At 43.8% G+C, this 27266-nt stretch overlaps 2 protein-coding genes across 4 annotated transcripts in view; one reads left to right on the forward strand and one right to left on the reverse strand.

Moving 5' to 3' along the window:
• The window catches only part of caln1 (calneuron 1), a 47068-nt gene extending 37740 nt beyond the window's left edge, over window positions 1–9328 (forward strand). The window contains exons 5-6 of one of the 2 annotated variants that reach the window (XM_037460527.2): window positions 3744–3900; window positions 9162–9327. In XM_037460527.2, the coding sequence (XP_037316424.2) occupies window positions 3744–3900; window positions 9162–9289 (285 nt within the window). In that variant the 3' untranslated portion in view covers window positions 9290–9327. Of the gene's footprint in view, window positions 1–3743; window positions 3901–9161 lie in introns of both variants that reach the window. The other variant, XM_037460519.2, reaches the window with a different exon arrangement.
• Window positions 9329–9577: 249 nt separating this feature from the next.
• Window positions 9578–25645, reverse strand: galnt17 (polypeptide N-acetylgalactosaminyltransferase 17). 2 transcript variants are annotated; one of them, XM_037460504.2, is made up of 13 exons: window positions 25275–25645; window positions 24932–25173; window positions 24443–24797; window positions 23440–23623; window positions 21270–21436; window positions 18142–18316; window positions 17518–17715; window positions 16983–17100; window positions 16091–16276; window positions 15594–15731; window positions 15279–15374; window positions 14599–14760; window positions 9578–13641 (listed from the first exon to the last, which is right to left on the reverse strand). In XM_037460504.2, exons 3-13 carry the CDS (start codon window positions 24681–24683, stop codon window positions 13507–13509), a joined length of 1800 nt encoding a protein of 599 aa, XP_037316401.1. In that variant the 5' UTR covers window positions 24684–24797; window positions 24932–25173; window positions 25275–25645; the 3' UTR covers window positions 9578–13506. The 2 variants fall into 2 exon arrangements, with proteins under 2 accessions (XP_037316401.1, XP_037316393.1); XM_037460496.2 differs by having other exon boundaries at window positions 24932–25645.
• Between the last annotated feature and the right edge of the window lie 1621 nt (window positions 25646–27266).

The following is a 27266-nucleotide window of genomic DNA, read 5'->3' on the forward strand; positions in this document are numbered from 1 at the left end:
AAAACTATTTTTAATATAGATGAATGAGTGAATCAGTTGAAAGCATCTCGAACACCACTCTGTGACTCTGTGTCATTTCACTGGAAGGCTCCCTCCGAGCTGTAACTACTGCAGGTTTGTGTCAGATTAAAAGCCGCCTTGTGAGATGTGATTACACTGCGGCCTGAAGACAAGGAAGACTGCTGAAGGTTTCCTGTCCGTGCACACGTTTGAGCATAAAACTGTAGGTCTCAACTACGGGTGTCCAGCTAAAAATGTTTTTTTTTTTTTTTTTTTGTCTGAGTCACTTCATGCAACCTTCTTTTCACTCCCTTTCTTTCAACCCTCTCCCAGAAAGGTCACTCCACGCCTCAATGTGAATGCAGGTCTATGTGATGTGGGCAGGGTAAATAATGTGAGTTTTTCTCATCGGCCATCTGTGAATGAATCTGTCCTCGGGTCCCTCGCTTCCCCGCCAAATGAATCTCGGGCCGTCTCTCGGTGTCCGACGGCGATGATGTCGTGAGGAGCAGCGAGGGTCGCGTGGAGGTCAAGTTAACACAGGGAGGCGGCCGAGGCGTCTCCCTCGGGGAGAAGCGACACTCAAACTGGCTGTAACTTTTGATGGCAGATGCTGCAGGATTTCCAAGGCTGCATCTGTTTAAGGACTGCTTAGCGTTATCGTTTTGTCTGCGTTAGCCTGAGGGAGACGAGAGAAGAGAAAACAGCTCTGTTGTGTGGGGGACAACTCATCTGTTTTTGAGGAAGGACAAAACATGATGGATAGATACTGCAAATAGAAACGATTATACTCACACAGAACATGTATTGCTTGCTTCTAGTTGTGTTGTTTCCCAGGCACATTTATCAACGGTTCGTGAAAAGAAATGTCTTTTAAGTCTTTGATTCAATTTATATGTTTTTTTCAAACCCATTTCTTATTGCATTTTACAAAGCTCTGTGGTCTTTTAAAAGGAAATGAACCCAAATCAGAATATTCTAAAACAACAAGAGGAGACGAAGCTGTCCGAGCTGCAATGCTCACAGCAAGCATGGCAGAAATGGCCCATGCTGGGTCTGAAGTTCAGTCCACATGTTATGTGTTATGTCATGTTAAGTAAAGTGTAAAGTGGTCCGTTTGTCACTCACCCGCCTTCTGTTTGACACGTGGAGGAATTCCTCTGCACAGTTCTCCGCTGTATGTCATGACTCTGTTTGTTTTACTTCCAATGCAAAAAGCTCTCTCCATTCTCAGCTACCGTCTCTCCGATCTAACTGACTGCAGCCAGCGGCGGTTTTGTTTCCGGGGCGTTAAACTGCATTAAAACATTTTAGCGCATAATTCTCGGCCACATTAATTGCATAGATTTATTTTGACAGCCCTAGTTTTAATGCAAGAATTGTCAACATTGTGGCCCATTCATTGTTATTTAAATATTCGCACATTTTTCTGCTGCAGCCGTTTAAAAAAAAATTGTTATTCATGTCTCTATTATTATATCAGTATTAGTTTCTGATTAAGTTTTTTTATTTTTTCCCTTGGTTTTGCTGATCCGGCAAACAAAAGTTGAAACATTTAACCCCCTACTTTTCATAATCTTTGATAATGAATCTCCACGGCAGACGATTACAGATTTTTTTCAATTCCTAACAAGCATTGTTCAATACTGAAACCACACTTTCCAAACTATTCACACAAGAATCATTTTGGCCAAACAGTTAATCCAGTGGTTTTCAAACTATGGGGCGCGACCCTCTGGTGGAACGCGGAGGGGCTGGGGGAAATGTATATATAATATTTATTTATTTATTTATTTTTTATTCGGACCAACAAACCACTTCATACATGTCTCAAAATGAGCTTGTTCCACCAAACACTGGGAACAGATTCTCATTCAGGAAACATGCATGTCACTCATAACACATTGACCTAAAAAACAACAGCGAGCATTACATAAATTATGAACTTTTATTGAAAGTTTAATTGAATTTTCGCATTCAAACATTATTTCATTAACAGATAACAGATTTTTTATTTATTGGATGTACTAAGGCGTTTGTATGTAACAAGAATGAATCTGAAATGATTTGTTTTCCTGCACATCTGAAAATATTCTGCCTCTCCCTCCTCTCTGAGGCAACACACAACAATTACTGTAGTGTCAAATGTACTGTAATATGTATCAACTCACCTGTTGTTTTTCCAGAAAACTTGTACTATTGAAGTTACTGTTGAGCGGTGCAGATTTGGCTGCAGCCTTAGACCGGCCTCTCTCAAAATGCTGGTTAGCAATTGAAAAAAACTATAACATTAGAGGCGAGATTGGAGTGTGTTGCAGAGACAACAAATTGTACTGTTGGTAAACGTGATTCATGACCATTGTGAATTTGGTGTTCTCCTTCTCTGTTCTTAAATTAGCATCATTCAGTGGAATATTTCTGAGGGCCTCTTGCTCACCCAGGTGTCTTGATGGTGTGGTGGTTAGCGCTGTCTCCTCACAACAAGAAGGTCTTGGGTTTGATTCCACTGGCTTTTCTGTGTGAAGTTTGCATGATCTCCCCCAGTCTGTGTGAGTTCCCTCTGGGTGCTCTGATTTGATAGTAATTGATTGGTAGCTCTGAATGTCCTGTTGGCGTAAGTATTTTTTGTCTCTGTGTCAGCCCTGCACCACATCTACCATGATGCATTCATAGCATTTGCTTCTCTTCACTTCCTGTAAAACTCTCAAGGCCGTTCCATAAATATATAAACCCGCTTGTCTCACAGAGCTAGAACATCCATTTCAATAGATGTGGACACAGATTGGTGAAGAGAGCTCTTTCCACAGTTATACAAAATGTTACGAACCATTCAAGTTTGTACTGTGCAAGAAAGGTTTTACTTGATCTCACAGATTAGACTCACATAGACCTGTCAGGGCTCAGAGGCTTCTCCATCTTTCACTGTATGACATGCCTTGTATTCTTATATTTCCCTCATACTAAACGTTTCCTGTCACACCTGCAGCTTTGTATAAGGGAGAGAGATGCGCCTGTGATATCACTTTAAATCATCATGTAAGGAAAATCATTACTGCACCAACAAGTCATCTGGTGTTTACCCCAAAGAGCATTTAGCAAGAGTATGATAAAAGGAGTTGTTTTTATTGAGTCAGTTCATATAAATATGAATGTTTGCTGCTTTCAAGCATGCAATCAAAAGCCAAGTAGTGTTCCTGAGGACATTTTTTCTGAACCTCTCAGAACCTTCAAAACCAGTTGCTCTTTGTAAGACCTTCAAAACTCTGTGTAAGCGTGAGTTGTGTTTTTTTAAGTCTGTGGGTGTGTGTGTGTCTTCTTTTTTTAGTAAACAACATTCAATTTAATCAATGCATCAGCTCTGTGCCACACTCCTATTAAATTGAGCGCATTAGAGGGACATCTTTGAAGGGCACTGGGGTGTGCATCACTACATGCATGAGGATTTATGCATTTGAGCTTTTTTCTATTCCTACGATGCACACGATTTATCGTATCGGCAGCAAAGCCTGATTCCAAGTTCTTTGTGCCACACTGCTTCAGGTGACCGTATACTGGAGGTTTTTATTTATTTTGTCAACTTGCACACTAGTCACTAAAACTACCAGAGTAGACTACTAAACTTGAACTTGTTTTTGTTAATGCTACCCTGCCTGCTGTAGAAGCATGGAGGTTATTTAGTTAGAAGAAACCAGTCTCTTCTTTCTTTTTAATAATGTCCTCCTCTCATCTGTATCCTCCTGCAGTTCGACATGCAGAGAATCACACTGGAGGAGCTGAAACACATTCTGTTCTACGCCTTCCGTGACCATCTGACCATGAAGGACATCGAGAACATCATCATCAACGAGGAAGAGAGCCTGAAGGAGAACTCTGGGAACTGTCAGACAGAGTTTGAGGGAGGTGAGCAAAAGTCCCTGTGTGTGTGTTTGTGTGTGTGTGTATGTGTGTGTGTGTGTGTGTGTGTGTGTGTGTGGCTGGAGAGAAAGTAATCTATGCTGTCAGGAAGAATTTAAAGTGACAGCACACCTGCTGATATATTGATTCGGGCCGTCAGAGGATCTCTGGTTCAGAAGTGACGCGGGCTGAAACATTCATGACCTCGCTCTGCAAAAACTAGCCATCCAAGATTCATGCATCAGAGCAGTGGAGAGGGGGGGGGGAGGAGAGGGTTATTTTAGGACTTATTCACTCTCTTACTGCAAAAATGGGATTGTAATTATTTCTTTGAAAGAAATTCATTTTCAATGCAATTTGAGTAAGTATATTGCTCTCATACGCCTTGTTTGAATTCATATTGAGTGAGTCAGCCTTCTTTGACGGAACAAATGTCTTTGGAACTAGAAGAGTGAAAGGGACTTTAATTTACATGAAGCAATTACAGTTGACTGGCACATCGTAACTTCTAGAACGTCTTGCTCCCCTGGTGTGTGCAGGGCAGCTCCATATTAACAGCATATGTGCACAACAGTATGTTAGGAAGCTGAACAGAGGCCTTATTGCTCTTATGCAAGAGCCAATAGTTTGTTAAAATAAACCTTGTTATTTTATTTCATTTTTTTTTATTTCATCACTGCCCCCTCAATACGTCCCTCTGTTCACTCTGTTGGTTTCTTTCTGTTGTTTGCTCTGCTTTTTTCTCATTTATGGAGCTGACTAATGCCGCAGAAATGTAAGTAGAAATGTCACCCTGACCAAAAATGTTAAGCTGTCGTGTGTGACATTATTTATTGTGTGCGTACCTTGACCGATAGCATTGGACTCTGAAAGGCCATTTTCTCCACTAATCACATGCATTTTGGATGTGAGAAAGGCTGAGCCATAACCTTCCCTGTTCCCAAAGGTCTTGAAGGCAGCATAGTTAAGCAGGGCCTAAACTCCTTAATTAGGAGCGCATGCAGTCTTTGTATATATGTAATAGTAATGTATGTTTGAAGTTCCACAGCACTGAGATTTTTCTTTCTAGTCTTTCTTGTGTGAAAGTTTTTCTGTCGGCTGACATTATTTACCCAATACCACCCGCCTGTAAGTCTGGGCTGCCGTGCGGGTGAATTCACTTTGCCTGACACTGGTGTCGATGTCAATAGACTCAGGTTGCGCCGACACATCATCGAGGTCTCTAAAAACTGGTGTAGAGTGATGTCGTGCTGTTTCCATCGGTTTATGATGATGAAGAAGAACCACAGCAGGATCATACCAACTGATCTCATGTGTTAGCCCCCGAGTCCCAGAGTACTACGTGCCACACAAAGGAACACCAAAATGGGTTGAGTCATGGAGAAATCAATACATTTTGTCATAGTGGGATTCATGCTGAGCGCCATTCATCATTCTACTCTGGTTATTATTGCTTCAGTTTGCTGCTGTATGAGGCATCAGTCACTCTGGAATCAATATGTTGTGGATCCAACCGCTCATCCAAAGAAGTTCACCGTGCACTGATGAATTACTTAACGAATTTCAGCAAAAGCGCAGAGAAACATGCCAGGGGGCGGCAGCTGTCCAGTGAGCACCTGGCAGCCAGACAAAAGTGTGGGAATCAACTTTGATCCATAAATGTCACAGCTGCCATGCAGGTGCATAGAATGAAAAGCCCCCGGGCACCGGCGAATGCTCTTATTGTGCACGGTGTTGATGTGCACCTCCATCTCTTGAATAACTTTTTCATTTACAAACATGTCAAACTCGATGTTGCTGTTGTGAGTGCAGTAAAATCTTTTCGAGCAGGTGATTTATTTAACATTGGGAAGTTCTCACTGTTCTGACCGCCCATTAAGGCCCCGCGGTGGAAAGCCCATTTCTCCGACAGACCATGATCTGGAAAAAGGTAAACAGAGCCAGATTAAGGCAGCCCCGGCTGTGGTAGGAGGAGTAAAATTGCAAAGTGAAACGTGTCTGATGACATCATTGTGCGTAGTAATTAGCTATGTGCAGCAAGCGTCATTTGAAGTTTTGGAGCAATGGGGATTTGAAACAGTTGGGATTTGTTTTTCAGAATAACGTGCTGTCGGATAAATTAGATTACCCTTTCTAGACCAAGTATTTAGAACGTGCCAGTTGAAAACCCTTTAGTGAATGGTTTGAAACTCCAGATTCTCGCTTTCTGACATTGATAAACTAAACCGAATATCCCTTAAACCGAGGGCTGTAGGATTTGAGAATTGTTTCTAAAAATTCCCAAACATCAGTCTCCAACCTGACCAGCTCCTCTTCTAAGGGTCTAGAGGAAAACCATTTCACTTTAGTAGCACCTTTTTTTCATTAATCTCGATACAACACATTTTTCACCTATATGACAGCTGATTTTGAAGCTCAAGCCGGTGCCATACGTCAGCAGCTTGGAAACCAGCGTTCAGTTCATAACCTTCATGACCACAGTGGTCCACTGAAGACGTTCTCTGTGGATATTTGGCAGGACTATAGTTTTTTTGGTGGCCGAGGAGGTGTTTTATGAGGCTGGACTGAGGATGTCTAGACCACAACCCTCCTCCCATCTCCACAGCCCAGCTATAGCAGCTGAACACATGCACTTTCCATTGACACCTTAACTGTTATAACTATTATGGAGTCCAAAGCTCTCCAGGACAAAAGGCTCAGCGTACTTTTTCCTCCGTCCCGGCCGGTGGTGCAAAGCCAAGAGACCGTGAGACCATCAAGGACGGAGTTCAGGAAGTTCTGACTGTCTCTCCTCTGGTACGGTTTTTGAATCTCGCGACATGTATTTTCATTGTTTCACAGCCTTGTGTGATTGGCTGCATTGTCTACACCCAAATGTCTTATTACCTTCCTCACTGGTTCCATCTGATGACCGAAACTGGAATTCCCTCACTCACCTAATCAGACCCTGACCTCATTAATATCACAAAGCATTGAATGATTACACCTTGGAGCTAAAGCTTTAATGACACATTATATCATCATTATCATCTAATATCTAATACATTCTAATCATAACATGTTGTAAACCAGCATCTTTAAGACAATATTCAACTCATTTTATATAGTCCAAAATCAGTTACCACCTATCTGTACATCTACGACATCCTTTGTTTCTTTCTTTTTTGAGCAGTGGGAGGGGCTTAACATTGCTGCGCACGTTAAATACTACACTTTTAATTGGACATTTTCATATTTGGAATCTATACGGCATAGTCGATAAAAGCAAATGGATTTAACCACTGCAAACCGGAAATATCTTATCACGCGACTACTACGAGCCTACTTCAGGGGGGCTCGCGCTCTCTGTCTGCGCGCTTTAAGGGCAGATAGTGCGCCCCCCCCCTATATGATGGCAGGGTAAACGCTGCACCCAAAGGCAGAACCGTCGACAAACCAACGCAAGAAAAATTCAGAGGAATTCATAAGAAAAGGGGACTCAGAAAAGTAAATTTTGTCATTCTGTAACTGCTCAACATGCATCAATAAAAGTGTTCTTTTCCACAGATGCACAGTAAATTCCAGCTGTGTAATGACTGTAAACACCCTTACTGAACATATAAGACGAATGTTTCTTCAGTTACCTGTTCCCCTTTCCTAAAAGAAAACTGATTTATATATAAGTTAACATGCTGTTGCTCCTAAAGTGCCTGTTATATTGTTCCAATAACATTACCTTCAAAATAAAACCATAAAATACACTAGTTTTATATGTACCATTGAATTTTGAGCAGTATGCGATTAATCACTGTTAATCACAGAAAATCATGCCATTGATTTTCATCTTTACCCATCACTAAATGGGAGAATGCCAGCTATTGACACCCTAGTCAAGAAAGAGGTAGCACTCCCTGTCCCACTTTCCATGATGCATTTTCTTTGGAACAGCAGTCAAGAGGAACTTTTGATTCACATTTCTTGATAAATACAGCAAGTGAGAGTGGGAGCCATGCTGTGGGTCATTGGCCCAGCTCCGCTCATTACCGCGGCCTGCGGGTACAATCATTTGAGGCAAAGTGCTGCTGAGTTATCGGTCATGGCCAGAGTTTGATTGAGCCAGAAAATGATCACGTAGAGAAAACTTTGACTGCTGTTTTTTGTGATTGTGTTCTTTATATGACGTCCTCAAGTGAAGGACAGCATGTTGCTGTTCTCATCAGTCCTCCTTTTACAGGGGTGTTATGGAGACTAAAAACAAACCTTAGAAAATCCACATAGGTTGGATTTTTTTTTTTTTTTGATAAAACGTAAGTTTACTGCAGCTCATATCAGCTTATATATAGCGCTTTGATAGATGTCCCGGTGTGAGTCTTCTAAATGAATAAATGTAGGCCTGTTAATCACTTTTGAAATAGACATGTTGCCCTTTATGAGTGACATGTTGTTTCAGTACTGGGACGGTTTGAATGTGTCAGTTGTCTAATCAGTCCCCTTCCACTATTCAACTGCTTGGCCTCCCACCTAAACCCTAACGTGGGTCTCGCACCAAATGTGTGTGAGGCTACCTTTACGTTATTAGATCTGCTTCTGGTCTCTATGAAGGCACGTTTATAATGCTCAGATGTCGTCCATACTGCCAACAGTATTTGGTTCACATTATTACACTGCTTTTCCAGGCTGAGGGGGACCGCATTCATACTGCTCTTTATCATTTTAAACCTTCCCATCCTGCAGCTCACCAGAGCTTTTAGCCCAGCCGGCTTTGTGCTGTAAAAGCCGTCTGGGCCTGTGAACTGTGACGCTCACCTCGGTGTCCCTCTCCACGGATCACTTCCCCGGTAACCCGCTGCTCATTCAGCTGGTATCTAGAGCAGAGTTGTTAGTTCTGCCCGGCAACCATCGTGTGAGCTCGAAACTCCACTTTATTTCCTCGTTGTACTTTGCCGTGGCACGAGACTCAAGCACAGAGTAGCTCGGGTTGATGTTGCTGTGCAGAGGTTTGGCAGCTTGTTGTCTGGACAGTTTTAGTGATTTAGACCCCTCTGTTTTTTCACTGCTGCGTTACACATTCTCCCCCATTAATAAATCTACAAACTTTATGAAGGAGTGTACACGGTGTAAATAGCCCACGCCTAATGGGCTTGGTGTCAGTGCATCCTCTGTCTTTTTTTAAACTTTTTTCCTCGGAGTGCAGGCGATACCACATTCAGAACGATGTCAGAGACCGAGGTGCCTGCATCTTTTTAAACGGGCGCCTTCCGTTTGTCCCCTCCTCGTTTCTCTTCTAGTTCACCCTTCCAAGAAGAACCGGCAGACGTGCGTGAGGAAAAGCCTCATCTGCGCCTTTGCCATGGCGTTCATCATCAGCGTCATGCTCATCGCGGCCAATCAGATGCTGAGGAACGGCATGGAGTAGCAGCGTCCACTGTGAGCGTGGGTGCTGGGTGGGGGGGGGGGGGGGGGGAGGGGGGAATGAGCCAACCTGCATGTGCATGCCACTGGGTGAGGTCTAATCCCTAATGGGATAGGATAAGATCTACAAGGAGATACGATTAAAAAACAACAACAACAAGACAAAATCAATTTTTAAGACTATTTTGACTTTTTTCCAAACGAGTGGCACCTCTCCACCCGACGTGCTACAAAACCACGAAGCCAGCGCGAGGAGTCACGCAGGACCCCCCTCCTTTACCCTGACAGGGACACTCAAGGGCTGACATTACACATAATAACTCTACCGTGTTTCCCTGATGCAATACAACAACAAAAAAGAATAACACACACAAAAAAAAAAAAGAAATGTGATTGAGTGCAGAGTTCAGAGCTGCCCGCCTTCCCCTGCAGGCGAGATATTGCTGTGAATCCGTCACCCACCAAGGGTCTGATAAAGCCTGCAGGGGCCCTGAAAGGGAACAATTGCCCCCTTATTATAGTTCCTGGAAGCGTGATGACAGACCTCGCCACCACTCGAGCGCTAGGCTCCGTACACGCCATCAGGCCACACCCCGTGGTGCCACCATGCTTCAGCTCTCAGACGTTCTATTTTCAACACCAGCGTCTGTGGGCTTGAATCAGGTGCTGGCATCGGCCCATCGGCTCCACACACCAGGCGGTGGAGCACACAACCAAGGTGAAGTGGCTTTAAACTCCGGGCTTGTGTTTTCGGGCCTTGGAACATTAAAAAAAAAGAACACACCGGGGCTCTCATAGTTTGAACGCTGTTTCGGTGACACAAAATGTTGTCCTGTCCTGTTAAAAAAAGACAAAATGAAATCCATTCTCCCGGTTGTCAAACGGAAGATCTAGTGTGAGGTCAGCGCACCACAGGTTTTATTGCCAGCTGATTGAATTTAGCTTATTGTCAGTCGGCCTTGTTTACTTCTGCTACAGTTTTGACAATCCTCAGAGAACAAGCGTGGAAAAATTGCATTCAAAGTTCATCAAACCACAGTTGTACCTTTTACCTTTTACGTAATATGTCTAGCAGCTTCTTTTGGTCTGATGTTTTTATGCTTTAATTGATCTCTTGGAAATATCTTTTGTGTTAGTTGGAAAATGAATAACCCACATCACATGAGAGAGTGTTGGGTGGATTTCCTTTTGTCTTTACATTACAATTAAACAATTTAATGAACTATAACTTAGTTCTGTGAAAGGTTGAATCGCCCTAAGCTTTTTCAAGTAAATTTACCCCACTAAATGTTACCCATGTTAACTTAGTTTTCAATTGGACTCTGTTCCTGTCGTGGCTTTTGAACCGTGACAATGGTCTGTGAAAACTAAGCGGGATTCAAGCACTTTCTCACAACCCTGAAGGGCATCAAGCCACGGCTTGATTTCCGGGGAGGTTGGCTCTAAACTCCTGCACTGACTCACCTCAACATGTGGACGCCCACGTCGACCAGTGCATGTGATCAAGTCCGTCTTTAGCAAATATCCTCCTGTCTCAAGTGTCTGCCCAAGGTGTACAGTACAAACACGTCAAAGCTCCTGTGCCAAAGCCATAGAACCACCACACACAACACAGTTTCACGTGGCTACTAGATGGACACACAAGATCAATTTAGAATGAAAAACGTTGTATAGTATTCTAATACTCTTGTCTTTTTACTTTATTTTGTTATTATGCACTGTACCCATCATCCATTGCAGTGAAATGTGAAGGAGGGCCGTAAGGTTTGTGTAAGAGTGCCATCTAAAGGTGAAGTGGGATGCTGTTTTCACCCTGCAGTTTGTGTGTGTGTGTGTGTGTATGTGCGTCTCCACTATGGGAATGTTATGACATTATGTTCTTCACCGCGTCTGTCAGCTGTTGATCTTGAATATGAGGATTCCATGTATGACTTTTTGAATCTGTAAAAGGTTTCATTCACTGATGAATAGTTTCTATTCGTAGCCTAAAGAAAACATGTTTTTGGCAAAAGAAATTCAGTGGGAAAAAAACATGTAGATCACACTGGCTCTGTTTTTAATGTTCTTTTGTAAACATCTGTAACGCTTATACTAAGTTTGTAGTGCTTTAAAAAAAATCTGTCATCTTGCAGTAGTGTCAGAATTCACAGCTCGTCACTGCTAACCATGTGGTGGTTATCTGGATAAGTGTTTTATCGTCAATTTGTTCTTTGAGTTGCAGCAACTGTGGTTACAGTTTTACTGAAATCAAACTGTCCCTCCCGCAGGTTGCATGTAAAGAGTTTTATTTCACAGCACCTCTTCAGTAGCATGGGGATTGGATCCCACATGTTTCTATGTCTATGTACATAGCTAATAAAATAGCAAATGTATTTGACAAGCACACACTATACATACTTTGCATGTGGAATATTTAAACATTTAGACTAGAGAAATACTTTTAGTTGTGCTATTTATTAGAGGCATAATAATTAAGAAATTGTAAATATACAAATCTGTACATCTGTGCAATAAAACTGTGTTTTTTTTAAAGAGGTTCTTTATGTTTTATCTTACACTGGACCTATGTTCATCCTTATGACAGTTCCACCCCAATTTAGTTTAAACTGAATCAAAAACGCAAAAAAAAAAATTGTTGACCAAATGTGTCAAACTCCTCCGATAATAAATGAGGTCATAGTTTAAGGTCGTGTTTGAGAGGTCTATATTACAGTTCAGATGTCATGGCATGACCTTTGTTGTTGGATGCCTCAGATTGTGCAGGTGTACCTGCTGGAAGGAAGTGGTCACTCACCGCATTATCCTTTGCAACCACACCACAAGACTGCGATGGTGAGAGTGCTGTGCTAAAACACATACAGTCATGTACATGGAGTTCATCAATGCCTCCACACACACACAAGGCCCAGTTGGTGTTACCATATTACCATTCAGTGACTCAGGCGTTTTCTCCTGTAATATTTAGTGAATGATCTCTAACCCAAACAAAGCTGTGCCCCACAGACTCACACTACCACTCGCATGGCCTTGATGTCTCACCGATCACGTCCATCTGACAATGATCAGTTCAGTGATTCTATAGCAACAGTCGAGAGCCGTTTGGACCCATTATTCAGCCTTTGAAGAGCTCAGAACCCTCAGAAGAGTTCATCCTGACAGATGGACGATCGCATAAAAGAAAGGGTTTCATTTTGGACCTTTAAAAGAATTCACAAAATAAGTTTTATCAATCAAATCCACTGAACTCAATTTTAGAAAAATTCCAAACAGCAACTCCATGCCCAGGAATGGGATTCATGCAAAAACCAGGAAACCAGTTGTTTATTGGAAGACAATCTTGAAGGCAAAAAATCCAACTGAGAAGAGGAAATTAATTAAATTCATGACATCATATACACATCTCAATACAGTAATAATACAGGACTGAAAGGCCTCTAGCACTTCCACAACTGATACACTTGTGCACTTCTCCTCCTCTAGTCTGCAGTTGGGTCTCTGTATCCAGGAAAGTGCGATTAGGTTTGGCCATCTTCAGTATTTATGGTACCCAACAGTTAGCAGGGTTAGGAGGCTCAACTCAAATATACGTTTTCTCCATGTGCATACAGTTCTTACAATCATGCTACAAGATGTACTGCATTTGGTGCTATCGAATGCTTTATGAAAAAAAAAAAAAAAGACAAATGCATCCACAACATGATGTTAGCCCAGTAGTCTTTGACAATGTCATTTTTTTAATGATTCACAGCAGTTGCAAACAAATACGCTGTGCTACACCAAGTAATACTTATTATCCTAAAATCATAGCTATTTACAAAGTTTGGCCGTTACTGATAGAAAAACATAAATTTGCTGTGGAGCATTAATGGTTAACTCAAACGAATGCCTGTCATAAGTAAATTCAGGGAACGTAAGCTAAAAAGCGGAGAACCTCTAATGACAAACTACCCATGGATTCTGATCAGTGCATATTACTGAAAATGTCCAGGTGCTTTATTCTTCTACACACCTTACAGACTGAACATGATACACAATTAAGTATTGCAGAAACATTTGGAGGATGAAGATGGTAACCTTATCCCCCCCACCACCACCACCACCTCTATGTAAGAGGAGCATGTTCCCCCCCGTCAGTTGTTCCTTGTCCGAGCCAAGGTCAGAAGACAGCCTCGGGAATATGTCTTTCCCGTGTCATTGGTCCCAGTGAATTGGGCGTAATGACTACTGCTTCATGGTGTTCTTGATGGTCCACCTCTGCCCGGAGCACGGGTGCAGCACGAGCAGGTGGCCGAAGTATACGTTAGCCGGTAGCACCTCCAGGCAGCGTCCTGTGGCGCGATTTATCAACGATTCATTCTGCAGGGCGGGACAGAGACATCGTTCTAGTTTTATCGGTGTGCACAGATCATCTCTTATTTATAACAAAGATAATACAATAATCTGGATTCTTTATGCCATATGTTGGGACTTTTTTGATAACACTATCTTTGCATACTATACTATGACATTTTAATGACGTTTGATGGTTTGATTTGAGGCTCTACTTACATTTTCATGGTACACTATGGTCAGATATTTTTACATAATGACATACTTTGCAATGACTTTTTATGACATTTTTGAAATATATAGTAACTTTTTACAATATTACATACTATGTTTTGGCCATATTTTAATTTTGGATGACATTTTTACAACATACTGTACAATCAGCAACATTTTGTATGGCATACTATATAAATTATATACTTTACTATATGTTTAGAGGCAGTATTTACTGTATGCAATAATCTTTTAGGTTTGGAATTTCGCAATTGCACGATTAGGTGTTATCGGTTGGCTTAGGGGACTTTTTTAGTCTATGGTTTGCACTATTGATATTGGATCAGGGAATATCAGCAGGACATGTGATAGCGAGTCTCACTTCTTACTGGGGTAGATCGCCATGGTAATTTATGCTCCACGCCTAACCTTCTCGGGAGCAGTTAATGTCTGAGACAAAAAAATGCTCCTGTGTGAAAGCACTGCCTACTGACCAATCAAATCAAAGGTCAAATCAAAGGTCAACTGGTAAAATCGCTGGATAATACTGCCCAAATACAAAAATTTACAAAGTTGAAGCAAAGACTTCACTACTACTAACATTTTAAACTTTGAAATGCAGTTGGCCTCCTGCATGAATCACATGCAGTGCCTGAATTCCCCGGGCCGTCTAGAAGGGTAAATGTTTAATGGCACTTTCCCTTTTTGTCTTGTGCGCAAGTGAAAACAAATTATTTCACTGAAAGAAAAAAGAGTTCATGGACTTCTCACCTGAGAGAAATGCCACGTCTTCTGCTTCACGTTGGTCACCTTGTCACAGTTGAGGAGCTGAGGAAAGCTGCTGATCTGATCGTCGACCACACAGCGAGTGTCGTCCCCGGTGCTGCCCAGAGGGCCCAGGAACAGCTGACCGTCTTTGGTGTAACGTCCCAACTGAAGCCGGACACACAGACAGCGCCCATACAACAGTCGAGTACTTTGTTTCTGCTGCTTCCTACCACATGCACAATCTATTAAAGGCATTCTACTCAGGGGACCACTGGCAGTTTTGATAGTTTAAGGCTTTTAAAGGTGTCATTGTCTGCCGGAACAGAAGTTTAGCTCTGCTAGATTTTAGCATTAAACTTCTGAAAACGAGGCCTATGCCGCTTGAAGCCCATGGTTACCACCGCAAGCTGAAACCGAGAGAGAGAGAGAGAGAGAGAGAGAGAGAGAGAGAGAGAGAGAGAGAGAAGCAGACACTTGCTGACTCAGTGCTTTAACGCAAAAAGTGCAAGAAACCTTTTTTTCCTGACAGCAGAACTCTCTCCTAAGAGGCTGTACATCACGTCACTGTTGAAAGATGCTGCCGATTAGACCAGATTAGACCAGGTTTTTAAAGGAAGAATTAAAAGAAGTGGTGAGGGCTGCACTGTGGCCATTTGGCTGAGTTTGTGGTGTTCATGTTGTACCTGAGGACCCCATCCGTGGCAAGGGTGCAGGGTGGCCGTGTGGTTCTCCTTCATGCCCTGATCCACACACAGGTGGCTCGCTTTAGAATTGCGGATCTGAAATAGCAAAATTCAACTCACTTTTACCAGGCATGATTCTTCATATGTGCAAATTAAACAGTATTTAGGTATACATGGTAATATTTTATACAAACTTAGCCATCATTCTTCTCTATGTAGGTTAAACGATATGGACACACAGATAAAACAATTCTATAACCTTTGATCACACAGACCAGTGTGAACGGAGCCTTCCCTCTGTGGCGGCTAACTCACCTCGCCGTAGTACAGCGTGTCGTTGTACCTCCTCATCTCTGGGTAAACGTTGTCGAGGTACCACTCAAAGCTCTTACACTGCAGACTCTTCCTCAGCTCGACCCTCTGAGAGATGTCGCCGTAATCGATACCGTGGCTCTGCAAAAGGGCTTTGTTATACTTTTTCATATAAACAGTTAAATAATACAATTATAAATGAATCATTTTAGTATTTTAACAGAAATCTCATCTCAATTTTTCTTTTGTATTGATTACTAGCACACTAGATTAAACTCATTCCAAGCCTATACCAGTTTGTTCATTTCATAGTTGAAAGAACAGGTGTAAAGAAGATCAGCAGTACGGGAAGAGTTGCTCTTTATGTTTACACCGTCAGCACATAAGGAAGAACCCAGTAGTTTGCACTAAGAGCCACCGGTGTGACGTTTACTTTTGTAACTAGGACTGGCCACGTGCCCTCTGCAGTAGCCGTTGCCACAGCAACAGCCCTCCCTCACCTCCATGGGGATGTTCCAGGCCAGGTAGACGTTGGACTTGTATTCGTCCATCCAGACCTCGGCCACGCGTAGAGCGTTGCGCCGCGTGTGGAAGGCTATGTTGCTGTGGTAGGGTTTCTTCATCCGTGCGATGTGAGCCACCCTGGAGCAAGGCAGCACCTCCATGCTGCCTCCACACAGCCACACCTGCGTGTGGGTGGTGTAAAAGAACAGGGGAATTAACATTTAGCAATACTATTTGATTGGCCACAAGAGGGCAGGAGAAATACAAAAGAAACCAAAGTGTCCAGTCGCAGCCATATTTAAGTCAAGTGCTTTTTCTTATTTTAGCTGTAGCTTGGTCTCCTCCAGCTCTTTTTGCTGGGAACAAAAGCCTTATAATAAGTGGTGAGACTGAACACAAGTGCCATTAGACTACAAAGAGAGCCATGTGCTGGTGATGTGCAGAGCTGGGTATTAATTATTTGATTCACATTACAAGATGATTCATTTTAATGTCAATACCAAGGAAAATGTGATGGAATTGGTTTAAAAGAAAAACTAACCCAGGTAGAAGATGTGAAAACTCTACTCGATAGACACAGAGACATTTGTAAAATGTTTGATATTCTTTCCTTCACCTTTTAAAAAACACAAGAACACTGCAGAAAAACAACTAACTCTCCAATCTCTCAGAAATGTGCAGCAAAAACCTCTCCAGCCTTCCCGCTCTATTTGACCCATTTATCAGCGTTGCCCTGTTGTGAGCTGCACCCAGAGGGCCTGCTCCTCCAGGACTCTTAACGGCGCCTCATTTATCAGCGGTGCCACGCTACGGTGGCCACTGCACCACTTAAAGCCACTGGGGTAAAGCGGGAGCAGGGAACAAGAGCAGACTGGGCGGCACACAAACCCTGATGCCCAGTTCGATGTTCTCCCCTCCGTAGACGTCCATGCCCGAGTCGAGGAGGCCCAGCTCGCCAAAGTAATCGCGGTTGGCCACGAAGGAGCAGCCAATCATGGCGGGGGTCCTGCAGTGAGGAAACAAAACAATGTGATGTGACTGACATTCACACCTGCAGGTGTGTGGAGCATTAAAAGTGTACATTGTGAATGTGGGTTCGTATTGTGTATAATTTCACACAATATGGATGCAGGTGGTCAGCATGTAACCTGCAAGTTTAAAGTTGAACTTGTTACAATTTCGATTTATGTCTATTTTCTTAATCTGGTCATTTAGCATGTCGGAATTTTAAATTGAACAAATTAGATCGTGACAATCACCCAATTCCCAGATTGTACAAGCACAATATTCAGTGCAGACTCTGGTCTGGAATTTTAGTCGGCAGCATGTTTCTCTTTTTACAGAGGAATACTTTTGAAAAAGCAACCGTTGTAGCATTCATATACATGTCCTTCGTGTGTTTCTATGAACGAAGCTGGCTTGCCTGATGGGAGCGGATATGTCCCCCTCATCCCACCACTGTTTGGGCGGGTTGATGTACATGCACCACAGCTCCCAGTTGTAGCCGTGGCCCGAGTTCTCGTAGCGCTCCACCTCGAACGTGTCGTGCTTGATGTTGTCGATGGAGGGCAGGATGATCCTCTTGTGGTCGTCCTTTATTCTGGCCAGGACCGGCTCGGCCCTGAACAGGGTGCAAACACACACACACACACACACACACATACATGTGCACACGCACTAAAGGGCAAACACGGCACAGAGCTCCTCTTCAGATCTCCACTTTCTCGCCCCCTTCAGTCGGTTATAGGGTCCCTCAAGCTGCACCAACTTTATTACTAATTCTTTTTGAATCAGCTTTTGCTAAGCGAACTCGGTTTATGTCCTGCGGTGTCTTTGTGCAGGCTCCACCTGTCCCCTTCTCTCCTTGTCTTAAACCTTCTCAGGTGTGAAATTGCTTTCTGTGTCCTTTGTCCTGTGCTTCGATGGTTCTGTAAAGCACTGTGTATCTTTTTTTTAGAAAAGGGATACAATAAGTGTATGATTGTTGCTGTTTGCTCGTCGTGTTTTGCAATTCAATGGAGAAGGAGATCCTAGTAGACATACTCACCAGGACGGGGTGAACTCCACGTGGGCGTCGAAGAAGCCCGTCACCTCGGCGGTGGCCGCCTTCCAGCCCTCGATCCTGGCTCGGATGAGTCCCTCCCTCTTCTGGTTCCTGACGATCTTCACCAGGCCGGGGTAGCGCTTGTTGACGTACTCCTCCAGCGGCCCTTTCAGCTGCTCTGCAGTCCGTCAAACAACGGAGACGCACAGAACCGAAACCGCAGCTGATGGTTAGCGAGAGTGTCCTTGAAGGCGACATTCACAACATGTTGAAGACCCGGTACTTCCAGTACAGTAGCTCACCCTGATGCTTGACCTGAAGGGGGGTAAAATACTAGATAATATATCCGAAGTTGCCGAAAAAAGGATTACAGTGATGGACCCTTCCCCAATTCTGAAATGTTATCATATGTACTGTACATCACTCATTACTTTCTCGCTCTAGTGGGTGAAACCATTTGATTGAAACATCCAGTACAGCAAATCAATCTTATTGTAGCAGTCTTTTTGTAGCAGTTACATTTATTTTCCAACTATGGTATTTATAAATTACAATTATCAATCAATGCTATTTTAATGTTTTTATTTCCAGATGGATCTGCTGCATTCTTTAATAAAGAACATCATTTGAGTGCATCTTTTTCTCAAATGTAAGTGTGACACATTTTCAGGGTTTTATTGGCGAACTGCAGTTAGCGGCTCGGACACTAAATCAAGAGATAAAAAAAAAATAGAGAAAAACTTTAAGAAAAGGCTGACACACAATTCATTGCTGCACACAAAATAATTGTGTTTATAGAATGTTAAAGCTAAAGATATATTGCCTGCTAGTGAGCTGAGGTAGCTTGTACACCTGTAAAAGCTTGACATCAATTATTTCTCCAGGTTATGATGACAAATACTGGATGGATGTAGACCATTATACCGGTTTGATGTCCCCCCCCCAAGCCTGACGTGGACAAAAACACAGCAATAACACAATGATCAGCTTTTTCTATGAATAAAGAAGAGGACACACAACGGACGCACACACACAGAAACATGAGAGATGAACTCAAATCTGCACTCTGTGTCCCCCGCGGTGCGCTTTTGAGATCCATCCGACTCCAAATCAAACTCGAACCCTCCTCTACCCAACACACAGCCCCCTAAACACACACACACCCTTCTTCCTCTGCATCAGAGACTCAAACATTCACTTCAACAATCCCCCACGGCTGTTCGATTGATGGCCGGCTCTCATACATTTGAGTGAGGAGACAAATGTATGTAAGAATGATCTCACGTGTCTTTCTTTTAACTACCACACTGCGATCAGCAGGGACTGTAACCTAACGTGCTGCCATTAAATAGTGCCACAATTTGTGTTACTGCTTTTATAATCAATTCTATTAAATCCACTGCTGCTGCTATTAATAGAAACCATTATGTTGACTGTTACTATGCTATTGCTATTAGTTATGTTACTAAGTATCATTTCCATCATATGCATTGCCTATATTGTCATCCTGTTATGCCATTCATCCCGTACACATCTATTGCACTTCTATTCACTTTCTTTCCGTTAAAGGATTTTTCCTTCTCCAGCGTAAAGGATGTTGTATGTGTTAACGTTGTAAAGCCCTCTGACTTGGGATGTACATAGCCAAGTGAATTGCACTTGACATTAACGGCAGAATCCTTAAGATAAGCTGCCGAAGACGAGCAGAGTGTGTGCTTGGGGCTGAGTGGAACGGGCAGGGAGGCGTTGAGTGACTAGAACGTTGTTGCTTTTGATCTTTTCCATGAGATCTGGCAACAGCGATAGAACAACGGCCGCCTCGACCATCTCTTAGCGCTTCCTCTTTGTTTGTCTTTGCTGTCTATTCCGTCAGACTGCTCTCTCTCTCTCTCTCTCTCTGGGTATCCGTCGCCTTGCACTCTCCTCCTCTCTGTCCGACCTCATTTATCTTCGAGCCTCTCAACCATTCTCTTTTTCTCTCTCTCTTTCTGCCACTCTCTCTAATAGCCTGGTTTTTCCCCTTCAGCATCTCCTTTCATTCTTTGATGGCTCTTCATCTCCGCTTCTCTCTTCTCTCCCCCCATTTTCCATCCCTTCAGCTCGCTTTCTGTCTTCTTGGTTTCCCTGCTCCCTAACTAATTTCTCTCTGACAAACAACACCCTTTATTCTTTATCGCTCTTGAACCGGCTCTGTCCTTTTTGCTGCGCCTGTCTTCATCTCCCTCCCCTCCCTTCTTCTCGCTCTCTCGTCTCAAGATGCCGTTCTCGGCAGCCCTGCCCAATATATAAAAACAGGGACAGACCCCCGTGACATCCAATTCCAGTGCTCCGCCTCCATCTGCCTGTCTGCACCGCTGGAAGGTTCGACACCAGCGGTCAGCTGTCTGATGATATTGAGAAGAGTGTATCATGCTGTCTATGCAATAGTGTTACATGTGGTGATGAATCACATGTTTGATACACAGAGAAAACTGGAAGTCAGTAAGAAAAGTCCTTCAGGAACCATTTAGGGAAATACTTGCTTTTTGGGGAACAATTGATGAGTTTGAGTATGATTGAATCATTTGTTTTTAAGATGTGTATCTGTTTATTAATCTTCAAACAAGGCAGGATTTTAAATGCAAATACTGTATATTTAAGCTGTCGATAACTGGCGGATTGGTGTACTCGTTTATTTAAAATTGAACTATATAATTTGAAAAAATCTAAGATATAAATCGGCTTACTGCCTAATTAACAGAATTTTGCTATTACAATTATTGCTAAACAAATTGTGATGGCTAAAAGTAAAAGACGTTTTAGTGTAACAGAATCCTTGGATTGGTCTGGTTTGACGTTTTGTGTGAAATGCTGCAGCATCATATACCTGTTTTAATTTCTCCAAATTGTAACAATTGGTCATAGAGATATGTCAGGCAAAAGGAAAACATGTCATTTTTTAAATGTGTATTAGAAAAGTTTGTTGTTTTGTCATTAGCACAAAATGTCCAGTTAATTCCAATTAATTCCTGTTAATTCCCCTATATTCCTGTATATTCCCATGGAAATTCTCCAACTTTGAATGTTCCCAGAGTTTTGCAACCCTTGAACACACACAGATGTGGGAGAGGAAATCTCCCCTCTCTACTAACCGTCATCGCTGTTGTCGTCCACCAGGATTATTTCTTTGAGCAGGTGGGCCGGCGTGTGATTGACAGCCGAGTGGACTGAGCGCAGGATCACCGACAGAGCCTCGTTCACGAAGATGAAGATGAGGGAGATCTGGGGGAGATCTCTCTGGTAGCCGACCTTTCGGCATCTGCACAGACAAACGCACACAGACCACAACATCTGTAAGATAAAACCGTGGAGCGGCTCACGTCGTCTTCACTCAGGCTTCCAAACAAATTGGCCCGTTCACTGCGGCAGACACGGGCATATTTTTAGTCTTTTGTTTTGTTGCTATAATGAGGAGGAAAGAGGCAGGGTGCGGCTTTTGCTCTGAGAGCTGAAGAGGAAACCCCTTCCTTTACTTCCTTCTTAATTCCTTTTATCAGTCATCTTTTTTATCATGTGGAACTAAGCACACTATAATAAAATAAAGCATTGAAACTAGATCATTATAACAGTTTGAAAGGAAACATATAGAACAAAAATGAAAAAGGAGTCGGCGGATAAAAACACTGCAGTGACATATCAAGCTGATATGAGACACATAATGTGCGAAGCAAACAGTATGGTAAGTGGAGAAACGAAAGGAAGGGGGCAGGGATGGTGCAAATCGGTGTAACCGGTGATAGCGTGTGGCGGCATCAACGATTAAGTCCGAGATTAGGAACTTGTCAAGTTAAAAGCTTCATTGACTCATCTGAATGCGGCTGCAAGAGTCAGCCCACAGTTTCTTATCAGCCTATAGTATCAGCCGACCTACTACTGTTACCATTGGGAAAGGCGGGTTTGGAAAATATGTATTATCATATTATTCCCAAAACTACAGTGTTTCCATCCATTCCTCCCATTTGCCTCTGAGCCCCTCTCTCTCTCGTTTGTTACCACCACCTCCAGCTCTGCAGTGAGAGGGGACCTTCCGTCAAACACAGCAGGCTCCTCAGACTCCAGCTTATACATGCTGTTGCTAAGCCTGAAGATATCACACCCCAACACGCCTCGCATGCCACTTTGATCCAGGGAAACATGAAAGACCCCCCGCGGGTGACAAATGAATGCGCAGGGTTCAGATCCCTCCCCTCTCACACCCCCCCCCCCCTCTCCCCCTCCCCAAAAACACGCACACAGCTGGTGGTAGTGATTGGCCGAGGGCGTTCTAATCATCAGCAACTTCCAAACGGAAGGGGTGTTACTCGCTTAACGAGCAATGTGGGACATCAACAGGACTCCTTAAAGTAGCGATGTGCACGCAGATACAATACACTGCACAAGGCCACAAGAGCGTGATGTACACATCCAGCCATAATATGCAAGCACAAATGGAAATCCACCTTTTTGCTTTTCCAAGGACCTGTGTCTGTGTGTGTGTGTGTGTGGGTGTGTGTGGGTGTGTGTGTGGGTGTGCATGGGCACGCATAAACAAAACAGACAATGCTGGGAGACAAATCCTCTTTAAAGGGGCTCCATCTGAGGCTAGATAGGTCCTTGGGCTCTCAACGTGGCTGACATGAGCAGCGAGTTTTTCTTTATGCTTTTTCCGAAGCTGAATGACCGATTAACGATCATTTATGAGCACAAAAATGGTAAGCACAAGAATGTTTTTTTGGAGAGAAAGGATTTGCTGCGGGCATCCCTGTGCCAACAAAGCAAGGGGACGCTCAGTTTACTGCACACACACCCAGGTGGACATGAAACCTTTTACACGCAACGTCATTTGCAGCTGTACAGATGCTAAAGTAGAGGGAGGTGCTGGAGCCAACTAGCAGTGAGGACCGTCAGGTTGCACTGGCACTGTGCGCCCTGCTTTAACATGACTGGATGGGACTCGTCCGCGGATTACCACGCGGCTTTGAATGATCCAGTTATTATTGTGAAGCATTCAGGAAACAGCTGCTGTTAATGCGAGCGGGGACCTCATCGCCGCTCCGCCTGAACTGTTGCTACGCCTCATTTAAATAATTAATCAGTAACGCGTCTTTGAATAAATAGTGTCTGTTAAATGCACAGAGCCCAGTGGACAGTTACCATACTACTTCGGACCAAGATCCAGTGAAATCATGTTGGTGATGATATTTAAATGTCAATTTCACATCACTATTGAAAACAAATGTTGCAAATGACTCTTAAAGGGAATCCACTTGACGTACGACTCACTTTCCGGGCCGGTGGTCCGGTATGGTCCGATCCAGAGAGATCCGGTCACTGAGGTAGGCGTTGTAGCCGTACTTCTCCCTCAGGTATTTAGCGTCGCTGTCCTCGGCCGGCGACAGAGTGGCAGGAAGGCCGCCTTTACCCCGACCGCCGAAGCCCTCGATCAGGCCCAGGGATTTGGACAGACCTGGTGCAGGGGGAAAGCGGAGAAGATGTCTGGATGCTTTTAGAGTCACTCTCCTCTCAGTAACACGCTCTCTGTGGCTTGGGGATGGATGGCCTTGCTCCCGACCACGGCTCTAACCCCACACGGACATGCAGCATGTAGTGAGATGCTGTCGAAATGAGCGAACGTCTGAGCTGAATTCACCCGGTGCAAAGGCTAACGCGTTACACCGACAGGTAGGCACACATTTCAACGTGATAGGGACGTGGGAAATAATCCTAATCCAAAGCGTTGTATGCTTTCACTGAGGGAAGAATACTCAAGAGAGGAAACTCTTTGTGTAAAAAATCAAAGTCAGAAACATTCCCGTGTCTTGATTGCGAACCGCTAATGCAGCTTCAAGGCTTTTGCTGTTTTAAATGAGGGACAAAGAAAGATTGTTCTAAGTCTGATCAAGTGTATTTGAGGGTGGCGGTGTGATTAAGGTGACTATTGCTCCACGTGATGAGCAGTGAATCTGTCGGCTGAAGGCACGGCATCCCTTAGAAAAAAGAGCTGCTGTCCTAACCTTTAACCTTTCTTTTCTGAACAAAAGAAAAGGAGCCAAAAAAATGACATTTACAATGTGATGTTTGATCGCAAATTAATCAAAACCGTATTGATGCTCCCTCCAAGTTTCAAATATATGAAACATTTAGTGACGTTTTTCTCACAGGCCACATACAGGCAAAACAGGCAGCAAATTATGTCATCAAATATCCTTCAAAAGGCCAGAAATAAAGAGTTGGATTTAGAGGACAGCAGGGAGAAGTCACGCAGCAGTGACTCTTTCCTCTTTACCGTTTAGCTGCCTGTACACCACGTCCTCCAGCGAGCTCAGCCTCTTCAGCAGCACCTCGTGGCTGACGCCGGGCCCCTGCGCCGTCCCGTTGGCCCGGGGCCTCGACCCCGCGACCGGAGCCTCTGGCCCGACGGCCTGGACGCTACGCGTGCTGCACTTGGCCCAGAAGGTCATGAACCCGGCGACCGCGAGCACGTTCAGCACCAGTAAGACCCTCCATCGCCTGAAGACGAAAGCCATTAAGAAGTCGTCGGGTGTCCGTGTGCTCCGGCTGATCTGGGGGGGGGGGGTCGCCGGAGAAGCCGTATACGTGTCACAGATTCAGGGCTCAGTCGGTTGCTGATGCGCGGAGACCTGCGGGGGGACAATTCAGCAAAGCGGGGTTAAAACGGGTGGGAGAGAGAGGGGGGGCGGACATGTCCAACGGAAGCGTCACCGCACGTTATGGGTCGCGGCACTGATTGCTGGTAATAAAAATGCTCTCTTACCATTTGGCACAGGGGTTATTTTAGGTTTCGTCCCCCCCACCCACCTTCCCCCGTCTGAGGAAATGTGGGGCGCCTGGCCATCGGCGTCCATCCGCGTTTCACGCCACTTCACGCCCGTGGAGGGTTCGTGCGGGGCAGATGTAAGACAAAGACACCTGCATACGGTGATCTAAATAATTCAGCACGCGGGATATTGTGTCAGGTGTCGGTCCTCCTTCGCGTGGAAGTCAGCGGTGATGCGACTGAGGAGCACGCAGTAAAAAGAAGAAGATAAAAAAAAAATCCTCGCAGATGCTGCACAGGCAAAAGCTTTTTTTTTTGTTAAACCGTCACGTTAACCTACCGGCTCCCGCGGAAAGCCCGTCCACGCACATTCTCTGCCACGCGACGCACGATGCGAGATTCAAAGAGCGATGCAATCGAGGATGCTGCAGAGGAGCGCGGCGCGGCGGCGGGAGAGACGCAGCTGCGGCAGCATCCTCCGCTTAAGGGGCGGGTGATGCTTCAGGACGAAGTACGTCCTGCTCCCTCGTTCTCCTTCATAACGCGTGCTGCTCCTCATGCAGCCAGCGCATCCTCCCCCTCCTCTTCTTTCCGTGTTATTCTGCACGCACTTGTTTGTGGCGCATGGTTCTGTCCTCTAATTTCCCCGCGCGGCGCCGAGTAATAAGGATGCGGCGAGGACAAACCGTGGAGTGGTTCCGGTGACGTTTTATTTTGACAGCGGGTCAATGCGGGGGAGGGTATTTTTGACACACGGCACTGTAGAAATAGGATTTTAAAAGTAAAAGTACCATATTCCTAATTTTATTCAAGCACGGTGTATTAACAGAAAAAACATATTGCAAAGAAGGTGTCAAATCATTGATCCAGTCATTTAATGTTGACTTGTAAGCATCTTAGCAATAGTATGAATGTAGACAATAAATAACTTATAATATATAATATTATATTATATACTTTTCTTTCTTAGAGGGCATAAATAACATCAAACAACTTCTCGTTGTTTCTTCCAAGCCCTCATTGAATCCATCATCACATCTCTCTTTCAGCATTGCATGTCAGCAAGGTCAAACACGGAAGTTAACAAGCCATTTAAAAACATAAGAAAACTTTGAAGCCATCAAAGAAATCAAAGGAGCTTCAGGATTCGCTGCAGGAGTCTTGTGACGGCAAAGAGAGGAGGCTTGTTCTCTTTTGTCCAAGGCAGAAGGAGCATGCATTTACCTGTTTGGATCAACTCGTGGGCCAAGAATAGACCCCTGTGGTTTCCCATTTCTAAAAGCATACAGCAACTAAGGCAGAGAAAGGATCACATGTTGCAGATTGAATATTGTTATACAGTGCTGCATGTCACAGCCTTGAGATGTGTGGGTATGTGCAGAAATGGGTCACCCAGATAGCTGCGATGAATCAAGGAGCTCGGTAACTCTGGAGCTTACTGACAGACATGCGGTCTCTGATCTGAAAGCGACCCAGGAGGAAAGCGACTGAGTGTGGAGGCAAAAATAGGAATAGTGAGATCAAAAGTGTGAGAAGAATAAAGTGGAAAACAGAAAGAAACACACCCGGGAGGAGGAGAGAGGGAGACGCACACAAGGAGGCAGACAGAAAAGACCTGAAAAGAGAGTTTTAGAACAGGCAGGAGAGAGAGAAGAGCACCAACCAGCAAAATGTATGAGTGCAAGAATGTGGGACAGAAGGCCAGAAGACAACATAATTTAAAAAAAACATAGATTTGACACTTGAGCAATGTAAAACCTGCAAGGCCGGTGGTGTCGGAGGTGCAAAATCTTTTCAGGCGACCCAAACGGTCCAAATAGTCTGATGATGTCTTTTACTCACACGTTTGGAAAAAAAATAAATTCCCTGTGAGGATAATGTGATATTGTGCCAATCCTCCACTGACAGATTAGGGTGATACGATTGTTACTGACGATTTAAAGGACATCTTATTGCTGCAAAAAAAGACAATTTATTAAATAGCGGAAGCATTCTAATTTCACTTGGATAGCATGTTTACCACAGTAGACTTAATACAAAAAAGGTACCTATGAGTGAAATCTGCAGGATTTGAGAATAAAGAGAAAACCCAGCAAATGAAAAAAGGGACTTATTACACAGCAGTGACACACCTTTAAATGATGGGCCTCTGTCAGTGTGTCAATAAGTGAGAGCTTTGGTCAGTGTGTTGACCTTTAATAATGTAATTAATCGTTTTTAAAATGTTTTCTTAATAGACAAGCCATTTCATTTACTGTTGATTTCAGCTGCATGCCCCTACACTATATTTTGCAAAGCCTGGACTGGAATTTTCACCATTATTTGACTTAAC

This window comes from Pungitius pungitius, chromosome 3, assembly GCF_949316345.1.
Source record: "Pungitius pungitius chromosome 3, fPunPun2.1, whole genome shotgun sequence".
In the NCBI taxonomy this organism is placed as follows: Eukaryota; Metazoa; Chordata; class Actinopteri; order Perciformes; family Gasterosteidae; genus Pungitius; species Pungitius pungitius.